Source organism: Sardina pilchardus, chromosome 17 (genome assembly GCF_963854185.1).
Source record: "Sardina pilchardus chromosome 17, fSarPil1.1, whole genome shotgun sequence".
In the NCBI taxonomy this organism is placed as follows: domain Eukaryota; kingdom Metazoa; phylum Chordata; class Actinopteri; order Clupeiformes; family Clupeidae; genus Sardina; species Sardina pilchardus.
The window spans coordinates 4,771,429-4,794,467 of record NC_085010.1 but is presented as its reverse complement, the minus strand read 5'-3'; the positions used below and the strand labels follow the sequence as shown (position 1 = coordinate 4,794,467).

The following is a 23,039-nucleotide window of genomic DNA, read 5'->3' as shown; positions in this document are numbered from 1 at the left end:
GGGAAAATGAGTACCGACAGTTTCATAATTAATAAGTAATAGATCGACTATGATATGATCACACCCACTGTAATTATAATGTGCTCATAGAGGTCAAAAGTCACCAAGTTATTCGTACTTCATCAGGATCGGGGTCATAAGACTATGTGCCAAGTTTGGTTTGGTAAATAAGAACCTTGCAGAGATATGCGGTAGCTTCCTGTTTAACATCCCCCCAGAGATCAAAGGTCACCAAATGTGTTGGATGTCCCCAGGATGATGTCATGAGTCTGTGTAGTGTGTACCAAGTTTGGTTAAAATATGTAAAAGCATTGCTGAAAAATTGCCTTACTTCCTGTTTGGTGAGGCAAAAAATCTATATAACTGAAAAAGACAAAGCTATCATGAGTCATGGTTGTACCCTCCTTCATATGAAAATCTTGAACTTAGAAATAGCCACTAAAAAACAGGCGAATTAGAACAAAGCCTACTTGTGATGTCAAATATCGCAAAGCCATTGAAGTTCAATTGGGTTTGCCAAAGAGGGCGCAATTTAGTCAAAAGGACCATTTCAATACCCAGCCTGATATGTGCCTTGTGCTGTTGGTGGACCGATATGAGCCGTGAAAAGTTTCCCAAGACTGGTGATTAGAGTTTGGTTCAGATTGATGATGTTATGTGATGGTTCTCTGAAGACCAATGGGAGTCACCAAGGTTAATCTGAAAGATTACCAGGGTCTGGATTTTCCAGGCTACTGACAGGGAATTTTGACAGGAAAATGTACTTACTTAAAATTGCTTATTGCAAATTATTTCAATTTGCTTATATAATTTCTTGTGTCATCTCATTTCACGTGATTGGTGTTGATAGGAAGCCCATGCAGTACAAGTGAGCCAAGTATTGAACCGGAAAGACAGAGTACGGGAGCTGGTGAAGAGAACTATCATCGCAACATGTCTTGGCTACACGTAAGTTATAAAAGAAATTAAAGGTTAAAGTCCAATATTGGTAAAGACGCTATATGATATATACGAAATTGATCAAACATAAACATTTATAACAGTAGGTTATATTACAAGTAGTGAAATTTAAGCCTGGTTAGCTCCATATGTAAAGTAGAAATAATGTAGCCAAAATGGATAAAAGATTATATTTTCAAAAAGCTATAATAATACAATAATTAAAGCAGACAACATGCCACACTGTGATATACTGAGTCAACATGCTCTCCATGGCCCCAGTATAAAATGTTTTTAAAATCACTTGGAAGAACCTGAATTTCTAGGATTGGCTTGGTACATCCGTTGTCTTGCCTTTTTAACCTGAGCTTGGATGTGAATAGTCCAGGTCAGGTCCTCAGAGATGTTAGGGATTCCCCCAGAGAGTTTGTTAGTTAAGGTGGTATCTAAGATGAAATCAAAGATGAAAATGTAACATTGCGACTGTATGGTAAAGTTAGTGAATTGTGAATTTGTAGCCTAAAGCTTTTTGATTGAAGATATTGTGCGTGCCTGTTGCTCATATAGCCTAAGGAGAGCCGGAACGTTTTTAATGCTTTTTAATTCAACGTAATTAGCAAAGAGCTCGTACGACATTGAACGCTAATATTTTGTCACTAGCAACCTACATCTGTCATCTGTCAAATCCAGTTGCGTGTTCAGCTCTGAACAAAAACATTCAGGAATTATTTCAACAAAACCGAAACGTGCGTCCCGCCCGGTCGGGATTAATGAAACTGGCATGGGAGACAGGCTACAGTTTAAACTAGCCTGTGTAAACTTCAGACAATTTCAGTATTTTACAACACATTGTGAATGAATAGCCATCACAAGTTGTTGTTAGCTGTAGGCTAGATGGTACAAGTGTTTGTCACGACAAATTACAAGATGCAGTGGGCAGTAAGCATTCATAGTAGACGATCGGTAAAAGAAAAGATAAAGCGCTCAAAAGTGTTACTGTATGCCACTCAAATTCGATAGATTCAATGGAGAACCATTCCTGTAAGAGTCGTCAAATCTAGCTAGGTTTATTTGTGTTTGCAGTCATTCTGAGATATGCGTAGCAGTGGCACCTGATATCAATAGCCTACCCATGTTGAATGAGCGCGTCGCCTGCACATAGGCCCACTCGATATGAAAAAGTTTCTTTTTTTTATGCGGTCTGCAGGAAGAGAGACTAGCGGCTACGGTTTGGAATTGCTCAAGGGAAACATGACAGAGCAACACGGCGAATATCACCATACATATTTATTTATTTGCTTATTTATTGAAGATGCTAGTTAAGGCGGCAGCAGTGTGTTGTTGAGACGGCCGCCTCAGCAGGAAAGCGCTGAGGGAAACCGTGTACGCCCAGATATTTAAAACTACTAACTCTCTCTACCTATATTCTGTCAATCTGTCTGTGTAAGTCTGCTGCTGCCTCCTTCTGAAGTCTACAATTAGTTCCTTGGTTTTGCTGATATCCCATTGGACACAGTTTGCCTGACACCAGGCAATTAACTTCTTCACATCCTTCAAGCTGGCAGTCTCATTGTTGTTGGTGATGAGGCCCAGGACTACTGTACCATCAGTAAATTTAATGATTGAAGTGGAGCTGTGAGATGACACAGTCATAAGTGTAGAGAGAGCAGAGTTGTGGGCTGAAGAGTGAAGACACAGCCCTGTGGAGCTCCTGTATTCAGAATGATAGAATTAGAGGTGAGCTGGCCCATTCTTACTACCTGAAGTCTGCCAGTAAGAAAGTTCAAAACCCAGGCACAGAGGGGGGTGTTTAGTCCAAGGTCTTTGAGCTTAGCGTCTAGCTTGAGAGGGACAATGGTTTTGAAAACTGAACTCTAATCAATGAACAGATAAACACATAATTCCCTTCCCCACTATCAATATGCCTAAAGATGGTATGAAGAACATGAGAGAAGTCTCTCAAACACCTTCATCACTAGTAACGTGAGGGCTACAGGTCAATAGTCGTTCAGGCATGAGGGCTTGTTATTTTTCGGCACAGGGACTATTACTGTTGTTGGTTAAAACAAGTCGAGACCATTTACTGAGCTAAACAGTCATTGAAGATGGATGCAAACACGACAGACAGCTGATCAGCACAGGATCTCAACATGTGACCAGAGATGCCATCAGAGCCAGCTGCCTTGCTGATGTTAACTTGTTTCAAAGCTTTCCGAATGTCGTCATCCGATATAGATCACATGCTCATCTCTGACTGAGCTGCTCCTCAACGCAGTTGTTGTTGGTGGTATTGCACAAACATCCTTGAAACACCCATAAAAGGAGTTCAACTCGTCAGCCAGAGCGTAACAGAAGTGATGGATTTGCTGCCGAAATTGCTGACCGTCTTTAGTTGCCATAAACATTGTTGGTCAATCAGTTTGAAGTGATGACTCACTTTGAACTCTGTATCACAGTTTGGTAGCCTTCACTTCTCAACATGAATTCACTTACATGAATTGACATTTTCATGAAAGTATTAATGTTTTGCACATTTAAATGCTATTCTAATTCATGCTAATTCATACAATTATTTTAGTTCATGTCATTAAGCGTACCTGTATAAATTTGACAACCCTAATTTCTCTCTTCAAAGGTGATGATTCTACTGTGCAATCAGCAGAGTTTCATCTGCACACATCAAGATTTCTGTCACCCTCGTTGCTACCAGCATCATAGTAGATCATGTGCTCGCCTCGTCCGAGCAATCAAGCTGTTGTATGGTGAATCAGTTGATGGTCTAAGAGATGGATCTGGAGTGAACATTGGGACAAGGACAAAAAAGAGCAAAGAGGTAAAATAATATTATAATGTATTGCTTGCCTACTGTAATTTATTTAACATTTTTAGATATATTCTTTGCTGGTTAAGTAAGAAATTAAGTATAGAAATTGTGCCAAAGGGGGGAATTCTTCCATGTGTGTAAGGTGGCATAAGTTAAAAAAAAAGCATAACTACGCGCATTTGACTCTGCGGGAATTCTTCCCTCCACTTAAATCTGTCATTGACGTGAAATAGAGCCGGGAGTTACGTGTTTTGGTAGGAGCAACCCCAAAATCTGGGCGTTTCTTATACTCTTGTGCACATTCTGCCATGGCCTCAGCACCTTTCTAGCTATGTGCTCTCCAGGGTGCTGTATTAAAGTCGAGCGCCACTACAAGGTAAGATGGCGTATAGCTTGATGTCGGCAGTAGGCTTAGTTCTAAATACAGCGCCCTCCACTATTATTGGCACCCCTGGTTAAGATGTGTTCTTTAGCTTCTAAAAATTCATTTTTTTTCCCCAAATAATATAGGACTACAATGAAAAAAAGCGTAAAATCCAACCTTTAATACAAGTTCATTTATTTAGAAGGAAAAAAATCCCACATTAAGAAATAATTATTTTACATTAAATCATGTGTGCCACAATTATTGGCACCCCTGATGTTAATGCTTTGTACAACCCCCTTTTGCTAATAAAACAGCACCTAATCTTGTCTTATAAAGTTTCACAAGATTAGAGAAAACAGAAAGAGGGATCTTCGACCATTCCTCTTTGCACAAAATCTCCAAATCATCCAACGACCTCTGCACTCTCCTCTTCAACTCACCCCACAGGTTTTCAATGGGGTTGAGGTCTGGGAACTGCGATGGCCATGGTAGGAGCTTGATACGGTGTCTGGTGAGCCATTTCTGTGTAGACTTGGCCATATGTTTAGGGTCATTATCTTGCTGAAAGACCCAGTGACGACCCATCTTCAGCTTTCGGGCAGAGGCCACCAGATTTTGATTTAAAATGTCCTGGTATTTCAAAGCATTCATGATGCCATGCACCCTAACAAGGTTCTCAGGCCCTTTGGAAGAGAAACAGGCCCACAGCATCACCGATCCTCCCCCATACTTCACAGTGGGCATGAGGTGCTGTTCTGCATACTCATCTTTTTGTTACGCCAGACCCACTTAGAGTGTTTGTTGCCAAAAAGCTCCAACTTTGTCTCATCTGACCAAAGCACACGGTCCCAGTTGAAGGCCCAGTACCGCTCCAGACGTTTGTGCTTATGATTTTCAGTGAGAAAGGTTTTTTTCCATGCATGCCTTCCAAACAACTTGTTGGCATGTAGATAGGGCATGATGGTTGTTTTGGAGGCTTTGTGACCCCAAGATGCAACCATTTGATGCAATTCTGTAACAGTGAGTTTTGGAGATTTTTTTATTTCTCTTACCATCCTCCTCACTGTACGTGGTGGCAAAATAAACATGCGTCCTCTTCCAGGCTTGTTTACCACTGTTCCAGTTGTTTTAAACCTCTTAACGATTCCTCTGACCATAGATATGGGCAGGTGTGCGAGTGGCTATTTTCTTGTAGCCATTGCCTTACTTGTGAAGGTCGACACACATCTGCCTTACTTGAACAGTGTGTTCCTTTGTCTTTCCCATGTTGAAGAGAAATGGCCTCTGTGTGACGTCATATTTACAGCCCAGGGAAACAGGATGTTAAGAATTACTAATTGAATGTTCCTACATACTCTGATCGACTTTGTAAACTACTGTAGAAATGACAGAAATACTTTAACTACATTTATTTCCTAGGATTTGTTAGGGGTGCCAATAATTGTGGAACAGGTGATTTTATGAAGAATAATTATTTCTCAGTCAGGGATTTTTTTTCCCACCCTAAAATTCACTTGAGTTGAAGGTTACATTTTTCTACAATTTTCAGTGTGAGAGTATGCTTCTACAATAAAAATTGTATTTATTTTAAGGCTTTTAAGTTTTAACGCATCTTAACCAGGGGTGCCAATAATTGTGAAGGGTGCTGTACATGTAGGCTACACAGAAGGTTTACAAAATAATATTACAGTATAAAATTTTATGCTTAAAGGGATATTCCGCCATTTTTGGAAATAAGCTAATTTTCCACTTCCCCCCGAGTAAAATAATTGATATTTACCTTTTTCCCGTTCATCCAGCCATTCTGTGAGTCTGGCGATACAATTTTTAGCTTCAGCCTAGTATAGATCATTGAAACGGATTAGACCAGTACCATCTCGCCTGCTAGCATCATAAAAGTGACTAAGATTTCCGGTAATTTTCCCATTTAAAACGTGTCTCTTCCCAAGTTAGAAAGTGCAATAAGACCAACTGAAAATGAAACCTGGCGTTTTTCTAGGCTGATTTGACATGGAACTACACTCTCATCTGGCGTAATAATCAAGGCAACTTGCAAACGTACCATGGGCGCAGTGATATCACGCAGCATCTGAAAATAGTCCCCATAGACAACAAGCAGTAGTAGTGCCAGTAGTTTGCAAGTTGCCTATATAACACAGAGATCTATAACTTACTCATGATTTACACGCAAATGGGAGAATTCCCCCCAGAGTGACAAAAGCATGAAATTCTCAGGGTTGTTCTTGATGACATAAGTTTTGATTTGAGATACGGCAGGTGAAAACATCGTTTTTTCATGCACTTGCCAATTTTAGCGATTTTGGGCAATTTTGGGCTAAGTTGCTATCTTAGCATGTATTCTTTCACCCTACTACAACAACAACTGACTATCTGCGAATGTGTGTATTCATCCATAAATAGTGCTCTGATAAGTCCTGTCTCAGGACCCCCTCCATGAAGAGACGTCCCACTGACAGTAATACAGAAGGGAAGAAGGACATAGGAATGCTCAAGTACATCCGGAATCAGGTATGCACATGGACTATGTTCCAAAATTAACAGAAAGATATGATTGAAACAGATGAGACATTATTAACTGATTGCAAAACGTGGCAGTCATTAATATTGATAACACTCAATGACTTGCAGAAACTTCTTCTTATAAGTCAGCAGCTTCCTCCTATGAGTTGCTAATCTAATGGTACTTTTCTTGCTCTGTAGTTACAAAAGCAGCTACATTTCTGTAAGCCTGTGACAATATGATCCACACTGCACCATTTATTTGGTTCATTTGCTTTTATCTTTCTTTTGTTTTGTTTTAATTAAACTTTTCTTAAAGGTACAGTACACTCCACCGTTTTTTTCATATTAAACTACGTTATTCCCTTAACTAATACGAGTTGATACATAGCTCTCGTGTTTCAATGCGTGCACTCAAAGGCTCTGGTGTGTGGCGCTACTTTGATAGTACTTAGCTAGCCCAGTTCATTCACTCGGATCCAAACAGTGATGAAGTTAGAAACGATGAAACACCTCCACGTTTTCCCTTCGAAAATACAGTAACACGAGTAGTTACATGACTATGTAACTACTACAAGTATGGTGAGACAAAATAAAACGTGGCGCTTTTCTAAGTAAGAAGGATGCCTATAATGTGTGGCAGAATAGCACATGTGAGCATTTCGACTCGGTGAAGTAATATCCTCTCTCAACAGTGAAACTGAAAATCCAAGATTGATATTACTGCGCAGAGTCAAAGTGCTCCCAAGTGTTATTACGCCATACAGCATAGTAGTCCTTCTTACGCCACGTCTAAGCGCCACATAGTTTTTGAAATTTTTGATTACAAGAAGTCCAGTATTTTGTGATCGTATAGGTGGGTTATGCTGTATGGGCCTAGAAGATCTTTATTATATTATATTTAGGTGCTCTGCCATTTATAGCTTTGTATGTTAGAAGTAAAATGTTGAAGTCAATGCTACTTTTAACAGGTAACTAGTGTAAAGATGCTAGGATGGGGAAAATATGTTCATATTTTTTGGTCCGAGTGAGTGTGTGAGCAGCTGTATTTTGAATAAGCTGTAAGCTCTTAAGACTAAAGGTATTATTGCAGCCGGCGTGTAGAGCATTACAATAGTATTTCCTAGAAGTGACAAAAGCGTGGATCAATTTTTCGGCGTCTGGTAAGGAAGAAGGACTTCCTTATCTTTTGAAATGTTCCTTAAATGGTAAAATGAAGTTTTGGTGATTTGTTTTTTGTGATTATTTAGTGAAAGTTCTTGATCAATTATAACTCCTAGATTTGTAACACTTTTGGATGAGGTCAGTGAGAGATCACTATATGTAGCCTGTGATGAGGATAGGACATCCTTAATCTTTTTGGGACCTAAAACCATAACTTTTGTTCAAAAGTTCAAAAGCAGGAAGTTATTAGTCATCCAAATTTGTATATCTCTTAAACATGTGTTTGGTTAACAGGGTTAATTCATCAGGTTTTATGGAAATGTATTATTGTGTGTTGTCCGCATAAGAATGGAAATGAATGACAAAATAGCCCTAGTACTGAACCTTGATTTGACCATAGTCTGGGTAGATGGTTCATTATGGACCTGTACAAATGGTCGACAGTTAGTAAGGTTTGATCTAAACCAACCGAGTCTTTGATGCCTATGTTCAAGCCTATGAAGTAGTATGTCATGGTCTATGGTGTTAAATGCAGTGCTGAGGTAAAGAAGGACTAGCATTGATGCATATCCATTATCAGCAGCAGTGAGGAAGTCATTAAAAACTTTAACTAAGGCTGATTCGGTACTGTGGTGAGCTCTAATGCCAGATTGAGTTCCTTCCTGGATTTTGCTCATTTGTAATAATGGTAAAAATGGTAAATGGACTGCATTATATAGCTTTTATTGGCTTCTGTGAGAACCCAAAGCGCTTTACATATCATGCCTCACATTCACCCATTCTCACACTGAGGACAGAGGCTGCCATGCAAGGCGCCAACCTGCTCATCGGGAGCACTGGGGTTAGGTGTCTTGCTCAAGGACACTTCGACAAGGTCGGGAGGAGTTGGGCTCAAACCAGCGACGTTCCAGTTACTGGACGACTCCTCTACCTCCTGAGCCACTGCCGCCCCAGAAGAAGGCGCCAATTTGTTAGGACACCATTTTTTCAAAGTTTTTTTGACATGAAAGGGAGGTTAGATAGGTCGGTAACACTTTACTTCACAGGTTCATTCATAACACATTCATAACAGCTGTCATGAACTGCACATGAAGCATTCATGACCGATTCATGAAACATGACTCAAAATTTACAGTATATCAACACTTTCATGAATGTGGAAGACAAAACGACGAAAACTTAATAAATGATTTCTATGCCTAGGTGATGAGTCTGTCTCCTGCACCACTCTCATTGCTGATAAAAGCAGCACCTATTCTCACTGAGGACATGTATGGAGACATCCAGCCTGCTGCCTGGGAGCTGCTTCTAAGTGTGGATGAGCATATGGCTGCTGCCGCAGGTGAATGCACACACATACAAAAAAAGCATGAAATAATGCATACATATGTAGTTCCAGTTCAAGTAGTTTATTGTCATGTACTCTGAAAACAAGTGAACTAGGATTAGCCAGCCTAGCCAGCTACAGAGAACCAGCATTGAATACCTTGAACTGTTTAAGTTAAGCAAGATATACTATGAATCACAAGAGTAGTAAGACCAGATTGGTAAAAAACGCAGGTGCTAGTAGCATCTTTACACATCTACATTATGGTAGTACTAAGGGTGAAGAATTGAACGACAGTCCACCTCTTTTTTGACAGAATTGGTTTTTTTGGTATGTGCATATTTGTGAAGTGACCGTGGGTGCCATGACATAAGTAAGGGATAATGTATAGAGTGTTTGTTATTACAAAATGTTAGCCTGGCTCCACCTTTCTACGTACCTCCGCTCGGTTTTCATTTCCCTTCAGTACGTCGTCTGGGTCTGCGGTGTATTCACGGTATATTTGCACCCACACAAAAAATGTGCAGGTCCAATCAGCGAACAGAGGGAGTAGCTGAGACTGATGATATTGAGGTCGTGCATTAGCTTGAGCACGTTCGGTCATGTCACAACCAAAGTTTAGCAATTGGTCAGTGCAGATTTGAGTAGCTTTGGGCAGTCACAGTTTTGTGATTGTATTTACACAACTATCTCCCTTGGTCTTCTTTTACTTCTCTTGCAGCTGCAATGTTCCTGCTGTGTGCAGTAAAAGTCCCTGATGCTGTGACAGAGATGATGTTGGCTGAGTTCCAACATCAAGAGGCAGGTCAGCGCATCAGCTCTGTTTTGAAATTCCAAACACTCTGGCGGTTCCGTTACCAGGTGTGGCCCCGTATGGAGGAGGGTGCTCAGCAAATTTTTAAGGTGATTAGTTTTTGTTTTACAGTGAAGGGGCTCCACACAGTGTTTCTGCTTCTACTCTAAGATTTCATTCTGTGTAACTGGTGGTAGGTCTCTCTGCATTGTGATTGGCTTATGAATGACATGGCACCTGACCCCTTACTGCTCTCCATTATGCTGCAGCAATGGCTGTGTGTGTGTGTGTGTGTGTGTGTGTGTGTGTATGTGTGTATAGTTACTGAGTCAAATGCAAAGGAATAACTTACGGTATGTAGGGATAATGTATTGTCCAGTAAGTAAGTCCAGACAGGACGAATATAACCCTGATGCGCAGTGGAGGGTTTGGCTTGGTTCTGAAGGGACTTATTTTCTGATAATTACCGGCGGACAATACACGTGTTTCCCGTTTACCAACAAAACTAGATGCATGCGCAGACGTGAGGCAGAAGATGCTGAATGGCCGGTCAAAACGTTATAAAGTTAGCCTAATAACCAGTTGTAAGCTACAATCGCCATTTGTGGTATGCCACTGTTGTCTAAATGATGATAACATCTCATTTTAGAGTTTATTTCAGAGTTTGTCATTCGTTCGGGGATATTATATATTTTGGTGATAACACCTACATACTGTAGGCCATTTCGGTAACACTTTATTTTAATGTGTCGCTGTTACAGTGTAGGCTACCTACCTAATTAGGTACATGTACTATCAGGTACTAGTATTATCTATTTGTGGGTACCTACATATAGTTGTTACATTGTAATACTGAGTGCTTTTTTCATCAGAGGCAAAGGGCTGACCTGAGACCTGCTGGATTGGGTAAATCTGGTCATGATAGATTTGATATACAAACCATTCTTAGCTCCAGTCAAGGCCTCATTGTCTTCAGTGTACATGTAACAGCTGTGCTGCTACAACCTTGTTACGGGTTTATGCCACTGTATCAAAGAGTAGTAAGTGTGTACCAGCACAGTAGGGTAGGGTAATGGCAGACATGTTCCATGACACCAATGACACAACATACATGTAATATGTACATGTTTGTTGTGTCATTGTACAGTTTGTTGTGTCATGTTGTGTACACCGTTTTTTTTTTTTTTCCATATTTCATATTAAACTGTTAGTCTCTTAACTAAGACGAGTTGATACATACCTCTCACGTTTCAATGTGTGCACTCACTGGCTCTGGCGTGTGGCGCTACTTTGATAGCTCTTAGCTAGCCCAGTTCAATTCATTAGGATCCAAACAGAGATGAATTTAGAAACGACCAAACATCTCCATGTTTTCCCTATTAAAATCCAGTAACACGAGTAGTCACACGACCAAGTATGGTGAGACAAAATAAAATGTGGAGCATTTCTAAGCATGTAATAGGGATAACTATGTTGTGTGGGCGGGCGGAATAACAATTGGGAGCACTTCAACTCGGCACAGTAATATCATCACTCTTGCACTTTCAGTTTCAATTTGGAGTGAGGATATTACTGCGCCGAGTCTAAGTGCTCCCAATTGTTATTCCGTTGTTTGCATATATTGTCTATAAAATTGGATACCGAATGACACGTCACATATCTGAGTATAACTTACTTTGACAAGTTTGACGGGTGACAGCCAAACACAGCACACCTGTATATTTGTGTGTCATTCATATATTTGTGTGTTTCACAGATTCCACCTCCTAGTATCAACTTCACTCTACCTTCTCCCATCTTGGGAATGCCATGTGTGCCCATGTTTGATCCTCCATGGGTGCCCCAGAACACAGGCAGTGTGCAGGATCCAATCAACGAAGATCAGTCGGTAAGTCTCACACAGCATCACATTGTATTGTACTGTATCTTCCAAAATAAAAACATGCTTGAAGACACAATTTCATCTGCTGATGATGTGTGTTTGACTTTTGTCTTTAATGGCAGAAGTCCTTCTCGGCACGTGCAGTGTCGCGTTCTCATCAACGGGCTGAGCACATTCTCAAAAATTTGCAACAGGAGGAGGAAAGAAGGAGGCTGGGCCGGGAGGCATCTATCATCACAGCCATACCCATCTCTCAAGAAGCCTGTTATGAGCCCACCTGCAGCCCCCCACCTGAACAGGAGGAGGAGGGTAAACAGGCACACCTCCATCCACACCCACATGCCCACAGTGACAGTAAATAATAATAATAATAATAATAATAATAATAATAACTAGAAGAAGAAGAAGAAGAAGATTTATTTATTGCGGTTTTCTAAACAAAGTTACAGTGTTTTACATATATAAAAGAAATAAACAGAGCAAAAAATCAAAGTAGTCTACACACACAGCGCCCTCCACAATTATTGGCACCCCTGGTTAAGATGTGTTCTTTAGCTTCTAATAAATTCATTTTTTTTCCAAATAATATAGGACCACAATGAAAAAAAAGCATAAAATCCAACCTTTAATACAAGTGCATTTATTTAGAAGGAAAAAAATCCCACATTAAGAAATAATTATTCTTCATAAAATCACCTGTTCCACAATTATTGGCACCCCTAACAATTCCTAGGAAATAAATGTAATTAAAGTATTTATGTCATTTCTGTCATTTCTACAGTAGTTTACAAAGTCAATCAGAGTATGTAGGAACATTTAATTAGTAATTCTTAACATCCTGTTTCCCTGGGCTATCAATATGACGTGACACAGAGGCCATTTCTCTTCAACATGGGAAAGACAAAGGAACACACTGTTCAAGTAAGGCAGATGTGTGTCGACCTTCACAACTAAGGCAATGGCTATAAGAAAATATCCACTCGCACACCTGCCCATATCTATGGTCAGAGGAATCGTTAAGAAGTTTAAAACAACTGGAACAGTGGTAAACAAGCCTGGAAGAGGATGCATGTTTATTTTGCCACCACACACAGTGAGGAGGATGGTAAGAGAAATAAAAAAATCTCCAAAACTCACTGTTACAGAATTGCATCAAATGGTTGCATCTTGGGGTCACAAAGTCTCCAAAACAACCATCATGCCCTATCTACATGCCAACAAGTTGTTTGGGAGGCATGCAGGGAAAACAACCTTTCTCACTCAAAATCATAAGCACAAACGTCTGGAGCGGTACTGGGCCTTCAACTGGGACCGTGTGCTTTGGTCAGATGAGACAAAGTTAGAGCTTTTTGGCAACAAACACTCTAAGTGGGTCTGGCGTAACAAAAAGATGAGTATGCAGAACAGCACCTCATGCCCACTGTGAAGTATGGGGGAGGATCGGTGATGCTGTGGGCCTGTTTATCTTCCAAAGGGCCTGGGAACCTTGTTAGGGTGCATGGCATCATGAATGCTTTGAAATACCAGGACATTTTAAATCAAAATCTGGTGGCCTCTGCCCGAAAGCTGAAGATGGATCGTCACTGGGTCTTTCAGCAAGATAATGACCCTAAACATATGGCCAAGTCTACACAGAAATGGTTCACCAGACACCGTATCAAGCTCCTACCATGGCCATCTCAGTTCCCAGACCTCAACTCCATTGAAAACCTGTGTGGTGAGTTGAAGAGGAGAGTGCAGAGGAGAGAACCCAGGTCGTTGGATGATTTGGAGATTTTGTGCAAAGAGGAATGGTCGAAGATCCCTCTTTCTGTTTTCTCTAATCTTGTGAAACATTATAAGACAAGATTAGGTGCTGTTTTATTAGCAAAAGGGGGTTGTACAAAGCATTTACATCAGGGGTGCCAATAATTGTGGCACACATGATTTGATGTAAAATAATTATTTCTTAATGTGGGATTTTTTTTCCTTCTAAATAAATGCACTTGTATTAAAGGTTGGATTTTACGCTTTTTTTCATTGTGGTCCTACATTATTTGGAAAAAAAAATGAATTTATCAGAAGCTAAAGAACACATCTTAACCAGGGGTGCCAATAATTGTGGAGGGCGCTGCAAGACTAAACCGTATACTGTAGGGGTGAAATACAAAGACTAGAATGATAACTTTGCAACAGTTAACCATGAATTTGTTTACAACTTAAATGCAAAGTTATCATTTTGACTTTATTATTTATCCTACTTGATGGTAATGTATGTGTCAAGAGGGGTCTAAAGACATATTTGTTCAGCATACACTTAGTTAATGAAGTGGTGCTTATGAGTTATGGTTTATATTTTCATTAAACTATGAATTAAGCAGTAATCCCCGAGAGGCTGTTTATACTGAATTTAGAACAGCTAAGGGGCGTTGGTAGGAACTATCCGTTTTAGAATCATTTACATTGCATTGCCATTATTGTTTATTATTGCTATTTTCCTTCATGTAGTCTTGCCAACATTTTGAAACTGTGTACTGTTTATCTTAAGCTATTGTATTATTTTTATTTGTAAGTCGCTTTGGACAAAAAGGTTTCCTAAATCATAAAACAATAACCATAACCACAAGTGTTCTTTGGGGGCCTCTGTCCAGTGCTGGTCCTACTAGTCCTTTGTGTCCTGTTCAGATCCAATGATGTCGTTTTTTTATATACTTTTTTACTTATGTAGAAGCACCCCCCCCCCCCCCCTCTCTCTCTCTCTCTCACACACATTGTCTCTCCCTTCTTCATGTTTTAACAGAGGAGGTTGTCAATCTGGCCTCGCGACGTCTATCTGTGAGCCCCTCGTGTGCCTCCTCAAATTCTCATAGGAACTACTCCTTTCGCAGGGGCTCTCTGTGGAGTGTGCGCTCTGCTGTCAGTGCTGAAGGTGAATATGTTATCCATATTCCAATCCCTGATATTACCTGAAAGTAATTGTTGTTCATGAGATTCCTGGCTTACCTTTCTTTTAGATGAGGATAATACCACAGAACACACCCCTACACACCATGTTGTACAGCCGCCTCAAGCTGTTTTCCCAGCATGCATTTGTGCTGCTGTTCTGCCTATTGTGCACTTAATGGAGGATGGGGAGGTTCGTGAAGATGGAGTTGCAGGTATATAGCAATTTTATATTCTTTTTTTTTATAACCTTTATGCAACGTATATACTAAAACTGGCAATGACCCAGAATGAGAATATCTAGTGTAGTTTTTTGACATTACCCCAATCCAAGCGCTGTGTGTAAAACCGTAATCTGAGTTTATTGCTATTTTGTCATTATGAATTTGTAACCGCTGCTATAGTGCAACTTGGGAATCAGTTGTATAATCTATATTATCAACATGATGTAAAAACAGAGAGATAAAAACTCTGTTGTTGTCTGAGGCTATTCCGGTATTTTACCTAAGAATGGCAGGCTTAACATTTGAAACAGCTTTCACAGGTAAAAGGTTCAAGATTGACTTTTTAGGCAGTGGGGTCCTGTATCATGGAGTGAAAAAATGTTTCCTGTGCTCTTCAGTCTAAATGATCTCTCACTCTATCTCTCTATCAATGTGTATCCCAATCTCTCACTCTTTCTCTTTCTTAGTGAGTGCTGTTGCTCAGCAGGTGTTGTGGAACTGTTTGATTGAAGACCCTGCCTTAGTGCTTCGACATTTCCTGGAAAAGCTCACCGTTAGCAACAGACAGGTTCCTAAATACTATATTTTTGAGCCAATGAAAAATAGTAGATATAACCACAACGGGTATTATCTGTGTTTAAGCTAAGTTGCAAGACAGGTTGAAAGTCACCAAGGAAATGGAACAAGGTATAATCACCCTCCAAGTTCTACATGTCTATGTTAATCTGGTCAAGATATATGCTTCTTTTTGTCATTATGAAGAAACCCATAAAGTCAGCTATTTGTAATGGCATATATGGACAGCTGAAATTTGATTGGCCATTGGTGGCCATTTTGAAGAGCAAGTCAATTGGCAGGGAAATATGATGAACGGTTCATGACATATTATGGTGGCTGTAATGCCCACTTTGGAAGGAATGTCACGGATTCAGTGTGAGTTCGTACAATTCTGTCCATAGGGAGCGCTAGAACCAGCACATACTGTATCAATTTCCCATTTACCATTTGTAAACATTAAAGTTAGCACACCTACACCACCTCATTTCACCAGGTAAATATCTCATGACCCGATTAGCATAGACATATAGAAATAGTTGTGCTTCTATTTTGTCCCATTTCCTCTGTTACCTTCAATCTGCTGTACGGCACTTCTTGTCACCATGTTTGGACCAACAATCGCTGCTTGCAGTTATATTTATTATTATTATTATTATTATTATTATTATCATCATTATTATTATTATTAGTAGTAGTATTAGTAGTACAAGTAATAGACTATTGTTATTCATTGAGTTGGATGTTTTACTGTAAATCCTACCTTTAAAGTTATTATAATGTTCACTATTGCCCATTGTTATTCTAATGTTGTAAGTCACTAGATGAGATTGTCCTAAATACCATAACCATTATGAAACTGATGAGTCTATGTCCATGTGGTTGTGTCAGGATGAGCTTATATACATGCTGAGAAAGCTAACGCGTAATATTGGAGATATGCCTGCCCAGACGTCACACATTCTATTCAACTACCTGGTGAGTCTTCCAGTGCTTTCTGAATGGCTTTGTTTGTATTACAAAACAAATACTACAGTACTAAAAAAAACAAAAAAAACAAATACTACAGTACTACAATACTGTTCAACACTACTTAAGCCCCTGGGCCGGTTTCACTAAAGTAGTATAGACTGGTCTATGGGGTAAAATAGGTCTTAAGTTTGTTTATGGACCAGTCTAATGCAAGTAAGACAGTTTCACAAAAGTTAAGATCATTCATTTTAGACTTAAAAAGTTAGCCACCTCGGCCCCAGGCTAAGATAGGTCTAGAGTGCTATGTCACCATGGTAGTAACAGAAAAAATTGCTATTGTCATGTCTGACGACCCCACTGACTCACTTTCCTTCCCTCCTTGTATCCCCCAGAACATTGGTGACTCGCCTGCATAAATGTTCATAACCATTTCGGTAGTTATTTTAAGTTCTCTAAGACTCCCTCCTCCCGTTTCTTTCTTTGCTTCTTGCACCATGTTCTTAAATACTGTATTTTTTGAACAGCGACAATATCCCTGACGATGTGGTAATATTTTTCCAAACGGCGTTTTTCTTTTTGTTGTTGCGTTATTCACTGAATTTATTTATTGAATTCTTCCAAAATGTAGAGATTTTTCAAATGGTGAAAGGTACTGCACAGTTATATGTCTCCACTTGGTCCGCCATTTTTGTGTTAAAAAATGTGAGTGTTAAAATACCCACAATTCTTTACAGTATAGTACTACTTAACATAGTCGGGGTCTTAACTGCTTTGTGCAACAGCATTATGTAGACGTCTATGTCAAATCTGACTATATCCTATATCTAAGTTATGGTTACAGTCTATCTTAGTGAAACCGGTCATCCCTGATCTTTGTGGAATTCCATGTTACTCAGCTAATGACTCAAAAGACACCAATAATATAGCTATACCCCATAATCAAACACCCATCAGACAAATCAGTAAATATAGATAGAGACAACAAATACAAATAGTATGTTTTTATTTGTTGTTTTTCATTTTACAGGTGGGCCTGATTATGTATTTTGTGCGAACACCATGTGAGTGGGGTATGGATGCCATCTCAGCTACACTGACATTCCTGTGGGAAGTTGTAGGTTATGTGGAGGGGCTGTTCTTTAAGGATCTCAAGCAGACCATGAAAAAAGAGCAGTGTGAGGTGAAGTTACTGGTGACAGCCTCCATGCCAGGTACAGTTTTTTTTTACAGTTTTTTTTTTCAATTGTAATATGATATAGTTCTCACAGACATCCTAAACTGTTTTGTGATGATTCAGTAGAAGCATGCAGCATTGATCTGAATTTGCCATTAATTCAGTTTTGTAGATGTTTTGATTGTGGCACTGTTAAAATCATTACAGGAACCAAAACTTTGGTGGTACATGGACAGAATGAGTGTGACATCCCGACACAACTGCCTGTGCACGAGGACACTCAGTTTGAAGCACTTCTTAAGGTTGGAGACTAGATTGGCTTATAGGTTTCGATAGTCTTTTATAGTGAAATTATGGTAAAGGTATCAATACAGTATTTACCTGACAGTTTTATCCGAAGTGAAGCACAATATTTTATATAAACTGAATGTACCAGAGTACACACACATCCACACACTCATTTACACCTTTAGGTGCCTAATCCTAACTCTAACCCTAACCCAGTGGGGGCCCAAAGACCATATGGCAGATTTGGCAGAAGCTTTTGTCCAAAGCAATATAACGCAAATGAAATAACGCAACGCAGCACAATAACGCAAATACATGTAGGCCTAAACAAAACCAAACAAAAAGTTTGAGATATGTGACTTAATTTTTATGTTGTGTTCAGTGTAGTTTGCTCTTCATTTATGGAAATGTTAATTGTCATCTGTATTATTATTGTTCCTCCTCAGGAGTGTCTGGAGTTTTTTAATATTCCAGAGGCACGCTCTTCTCAGTACTTCCTCATGGACAAGCGATGGAACCTCATTCATTATGCAAAGGTCAAAGATGTTTTTTAAAATGTTCATACTGTCAACTTTTAAGTCCTAATAATAATGACAATGGTGGTAATAATAATAATATGCTATGTGCTTTTGATGACAATAAGCCACCTTTTATGGTATTTCAATTTAATTATTACCTCTAGGTTATTGATACCATGGAGGTATTTTATATAACTGGAGACAGGGACTAAGTCCTGACCCCATTCATTTCAATGGCCCATGCTAGGCTAGCTACTTCAGCCAAAATTGAAATTGACCGCAGCCATCTTTGAGAAAATGGTGTTCCATGGATTTTCATTTCCGTCACCAGCTAGAATTAGCCAATTAGGTTCCATGTCACAACGAGATAATGTAAGGCACATCGTTGATGAAGATTCGAGAGCGAAAGAAGGTGTTAGAGAACGCGCACCTCCCCTCGTTACTAGGCGCAAATGTATTTAATTGGTTGGGATGACATTTTGGGGTTAGGGAGGAGAAGTTTGCCTCTTGTCTCGAAATCGTATGTGATATTTATATGTCATGAATGATATAATAAACAAGGCAAGTCGATATTGAGTAAGAATTCACAGTAACACTTTACTTGACGGGTTCATTCATAACACATTCATAAGAGCTGTCATGAACTGCACATGAAGCATTCATGACTGATTCATGAAACATGACTCAACATTCATACCAACACTTTCATGAATGTGGAAGACAAAACAACGAAACTTTGTCAAAATAAAAGTCCTCCTCATACAAAAAAACTAATTTCTTGAGTATATTCCATACTATCAATGGGATGCACATACCTTTGTAATCAGAAGGATTCGTTTTCTGAAATTATGTAAGATACATATGGTAATGTTGATATTGTAATGAACAGTTTTTTGAAAATTCTCTCCAAATGTTTATCCAAAATGTGTAAAAATTTAATTTGAAGAAAATAATTTTCATCATATTTCTCTATAAGATTTTCACAATTCATTTTCAGCATTCTGAACCTTTCAAAAGTTATGATAAATGTAGTCATCAGTGTAAAAAATGCAGGAAACGGGATTAAGAATGCTGACAGAATTCACATTCTCTTTTTCACCAACAACATACAAGAATGCATTAAAAACTAATAGTGAAGTTGGAAACAATGGTTAGATTTATTTGGTGTAGTAGAGGAATAAACCATGTATTTGTATGTACTGTAAGCAAGTGTTACAGTCAATGATACAGTAGCTGGATCTACTACATGCAGAGCAGCCAATAAAGCCTGAAAACGATTGTATGGTGGTTAGAAGTGTAATTATCAACCACAAACCTGAATATATTGATAATTATTAGTTTGCACATAAATAAAATAAGTGATGTGTCTTCGACATGAAGATCCCCAGAACTATGATTCAACAATGCTACAACCTACTACATATCTTTGCAACATTGGAACAATAGTTTTGGGAAACACTTCGCTTGTCTGTCACTGTCACTTATTCCACTGCTCGGTTGAGTTCCCCATTGTCCTGCGTTCTATAAGGGTGTGCATTAACTTTAGTTATCTCCCTCAACAATGGAATTCTCTTCTCTGATTGGCTGATGGGGTGGCCATTAACTTCGTATAACCTGCTACCTTTGAAGTAGTTCCCGTAACACACTTGAATATTAATTCGCCAAACTCGTTGCGAAGTTTAAATGAACTGTCACGTAGCATCCAAGCTGAAATACAGACGTGCAGAACCATAGGAACATTGTAGCATATGACGGAGGTGGATTGTAGCTAGTTGGATGCCATGTAGGCTATAAAAGTAGCGATCTTTCAAAGTTAAAGTTATTCAGAATCCTGGGATATGGCCGCTTGACAACGGGAGAGATAGAACTAACGACTGGCTTTTGGCCGTAGCAACCAGCCATTTAGAACTAACGACTGGCCTTTGGCCATAGCAACCATCCATTTTAGAACTAGTAACGGCAGTTTTGTCCTGCAAGTAGAAAGTTGATATGTGGCGGAAAGTAGTCCCACAGTCAAGACAGTTTTAGCGATGTTAACGGACGCAACGGTGGAATAAAACTATGTTCTAAATATACAGGTTATGAATACAAACGGGAGATAAGCGGGATAACGGCCTTCGAGGTCGACCGGTTCGATGGAAATAATGGCACGGCGGAGGTAACTCCGTCTCCGTGCTTCGCACGTCGCCGGAGTTCTAGACCTCCACCTAGCCATTATTTCCATCGAACCGGTCACCTCGTCGGCCGTTATCCCTTACATATACGCACGGCTATGAAGTAGTTCCATTGTTTTTGACCTTATCGCACTTGAATATTAATTCGCCAAACTCGTTGTGAAGTTTAAATGCACTGTCACGTTACATACAAGCTGTAAAATACAGACGTTCAGATCATAGTAACGTTTAGCATATGACAGAGGTGTCATTTAGCTAGTTAGGTGGTAGTAGGCTAAGAAAAATAGCAATCTTTCAAAGTTAACGTTCATCAGAATCCTGGGATATGCCAGCTTGACAACGGGAGATTAGAACTAACGACTGGCTTTTGGCCATAGCAACCATCCATTTAGAACTAGTAACCGCAGTTTGAGAAATGAGTTGAAATGTGTCTGGGAAAAGTAGTTCTACAAACAATACAGTTCTAGCGATTAAAACATTTATATTAGCAACGGGAACGAACACAACGCAATGGCAACAGTGGAATAAGCGGGATAATGGACTTCACGCCGTGCGGTTATTCAAAGTTGATGCACTTTTCTAGACGGAACGTCCCTCCGCTTCGCGTCGGGCCGTATCACCGTCTAGAACGTGCATTAACTTTGAATAACCGCACGGCGTGTCGTCCATTATCCCGTACTTAACAATGCACCACCGATAGTTATCAGCTATCCTTTTAGTAAACGGATTCCCAACTGGTTTGGTTTATCCAACTGTGTACTGAGATTTTTCCCCTGTATTAGTTGAAACATGCCCCATCAAATCCATACAAATTTGATTTCTCATAACATTTGAATTCAATAACAATTTGAGTCTGTCTATACCAGGCAAATATTGGTGAAATGCAATTGACTGCCACTGAAATCAGAGTTGAATCACTATTAAGATCAATATTAAACACTTGTATAGCTGTCTCTTATTCTGGATTGTCAGATCTCATGTTTCCTCTTCCCAGACTTATGTGAGAGACATTTACCCCTTCCGAAGATCTGTATCCCCTCAACTCAACCTGGTGCACATGCTGCCAGAGAAAGGACAAGAGCTAATTCAGAAGCAGGTTTGTATAGTCATTTGTTCGCAATACATGCATTTTTGTCTTCAGACCCCCTTTCTAACAATGCTTAGATATATGGGTAACATGTATTGTGTTTCAGATACATAATTGAACCTTCATTTAATATTACTGATATTATGCATCTATACCTGGTGTAACACGTTGCCAAGCTCCTTGGAAGTGTCTTTGCTAAGACCAACACAGTTGTCATTTTCCTGCCCAACGCACAATGGCCGCGTTTCCCAAACGCGATCTTTCTTAAGGACTTAAGAAGGCTCCAAAGAAGGAATCGCTAAGAAGGAGCGCTAAGATACAGGTGTTTCCCAAACGCGTTCTTAACTGCCTTCTTAGGAGAATCTTAAGATCAAGCCAAAGAAGCTTCTGAAGAAGCTCTTAACGAGAGCTGTTCACCACGGTGGTGCTGAAACGAAATCAATCGATGCCAGGCAAATCGATCACCCACCTCTTTATAAGCGCAAAAGTCACACACAGCGCCCCGTGTTCCCCCTACAGGTGCAATTAGGCTACGCATGTATCGTGTGTGCGTGCGTGCGTGTCTGTGTGTGTGTGTGTGTGTGTGTGTGTGTGTGTGTGTGTGTGTGTGTGTGTGTGTGTGTGTGTGTGTGTGTGTGTGTGTGTGTGTGTGTGTGTAGGCCCGGGTGGCTAATCGGGAGGATTACCGGTGGGCCGTTAACGTTTTGGGCCGGTGTGAATATCGAGAGTTTAAATATATTGTTTCAGAAGATAATTTGCTGCGCCCTTTGCGGCACTTCTGCAGCCTGGGCTGTACGGTCGCGGCTCCTTACGTCTGCCAAAAAACTCAAACTAACTGATAAAACAGGGTGATTATCAATATAGCCTATAGGTCTATTTTTTATTAGCTCAGGCCATACATTAACTCATGTAAGACGCATCCCATCTCTCTTATAGATAGTGTGGTAGTAGGCATGTGATGTAGGCTAGTCTACTTTATTATATCCGAGAAGATGTAACCCTCCATCCCATGTGGCCTGCGAGTGGGGTGCACATATGCATTAATGTAAACCGGACTTTTACATCACGGAATTTGGCAACGCCTAGAGTACTGTAGCAGGCGAAGCCTCATTGGATTAGGTTCTTAGTTCAATTACATCTGTTTCCTTGATATCCGTGGAATGCCACAGGGTTGTTGATGTTTTTTGTAGCCTATGTGAAGTATTATAAACTCATATGCAGATGTGTTGAAAACTTAAACGTGTAATTCAATATTATTTTTTTGAGTCTATGTTTCTTGCGCGAGTGGTCCACAGCCACGAGTGCATTG

The 23,039-nt window shown here is 39.8% G+C and overlaps 1 protein-coding gene across 1 annotated transcript in view; it reads left to right on the top strand.

Annotated features, from left to right (window-relative positions):
* Positions 1-23,039, top strand: part of LOC134061853 (protein unc-80 homolog) — a 114,351-nt gene that overhangs the window by 49,493 nt on the left and 41,819 nt on the right. Inside the window, exons 28-42 of the mRNA XM_062517658.1 lie at positions 851-948; positions 3,575-3,772; positions 6,552-6,659; positions 9,018-9,156; positions 9,863-10,044; positions 11,691-11,822; positions 11,939-12,125; positions 14,596-14,724; positions 14,810-14,953; positions 15,430-15,530; positions 16,409-16,495; positions 17,517-17,700; positions 17,871-17,965; positions 18,398-18,487; positions 21,638-21,739. Of these exons, the coding sequence (XP_062373642.1) occupies positions 851-948; positions 3,575-3,772; positions 6,552-6,659; positions 9,018-9,156; positions 9,863-10,044; positions 11,691-11,822; positions 11,939-12,125; positions 14,596-14,724; positions 14,810-14,953; positions 15,430-15,530; positions 16,409-16,495; positions 17,517-17,700; positions 17,871-17,965; positions 18,398-18,487; positions 21,638-21,739 (1,976 nt within the window). The remainder of the gene's footprint in view (positions 1-850; positions 949-3,574; positions 3,773-6,551; positions 6,660-9,017; positions 9,157-9,862; positions 10,045-11,690; positions 11,823-11,938; positions 12,126-14,595; positions 14,725-14,809; positions 14,954-15,429; positions 15,531-16,408; positions 16,496-17,516; positions 17,701-17,870; positions 17,966-18,397; positions 18,488-21,637; positions 21,740-23,039) is intronic.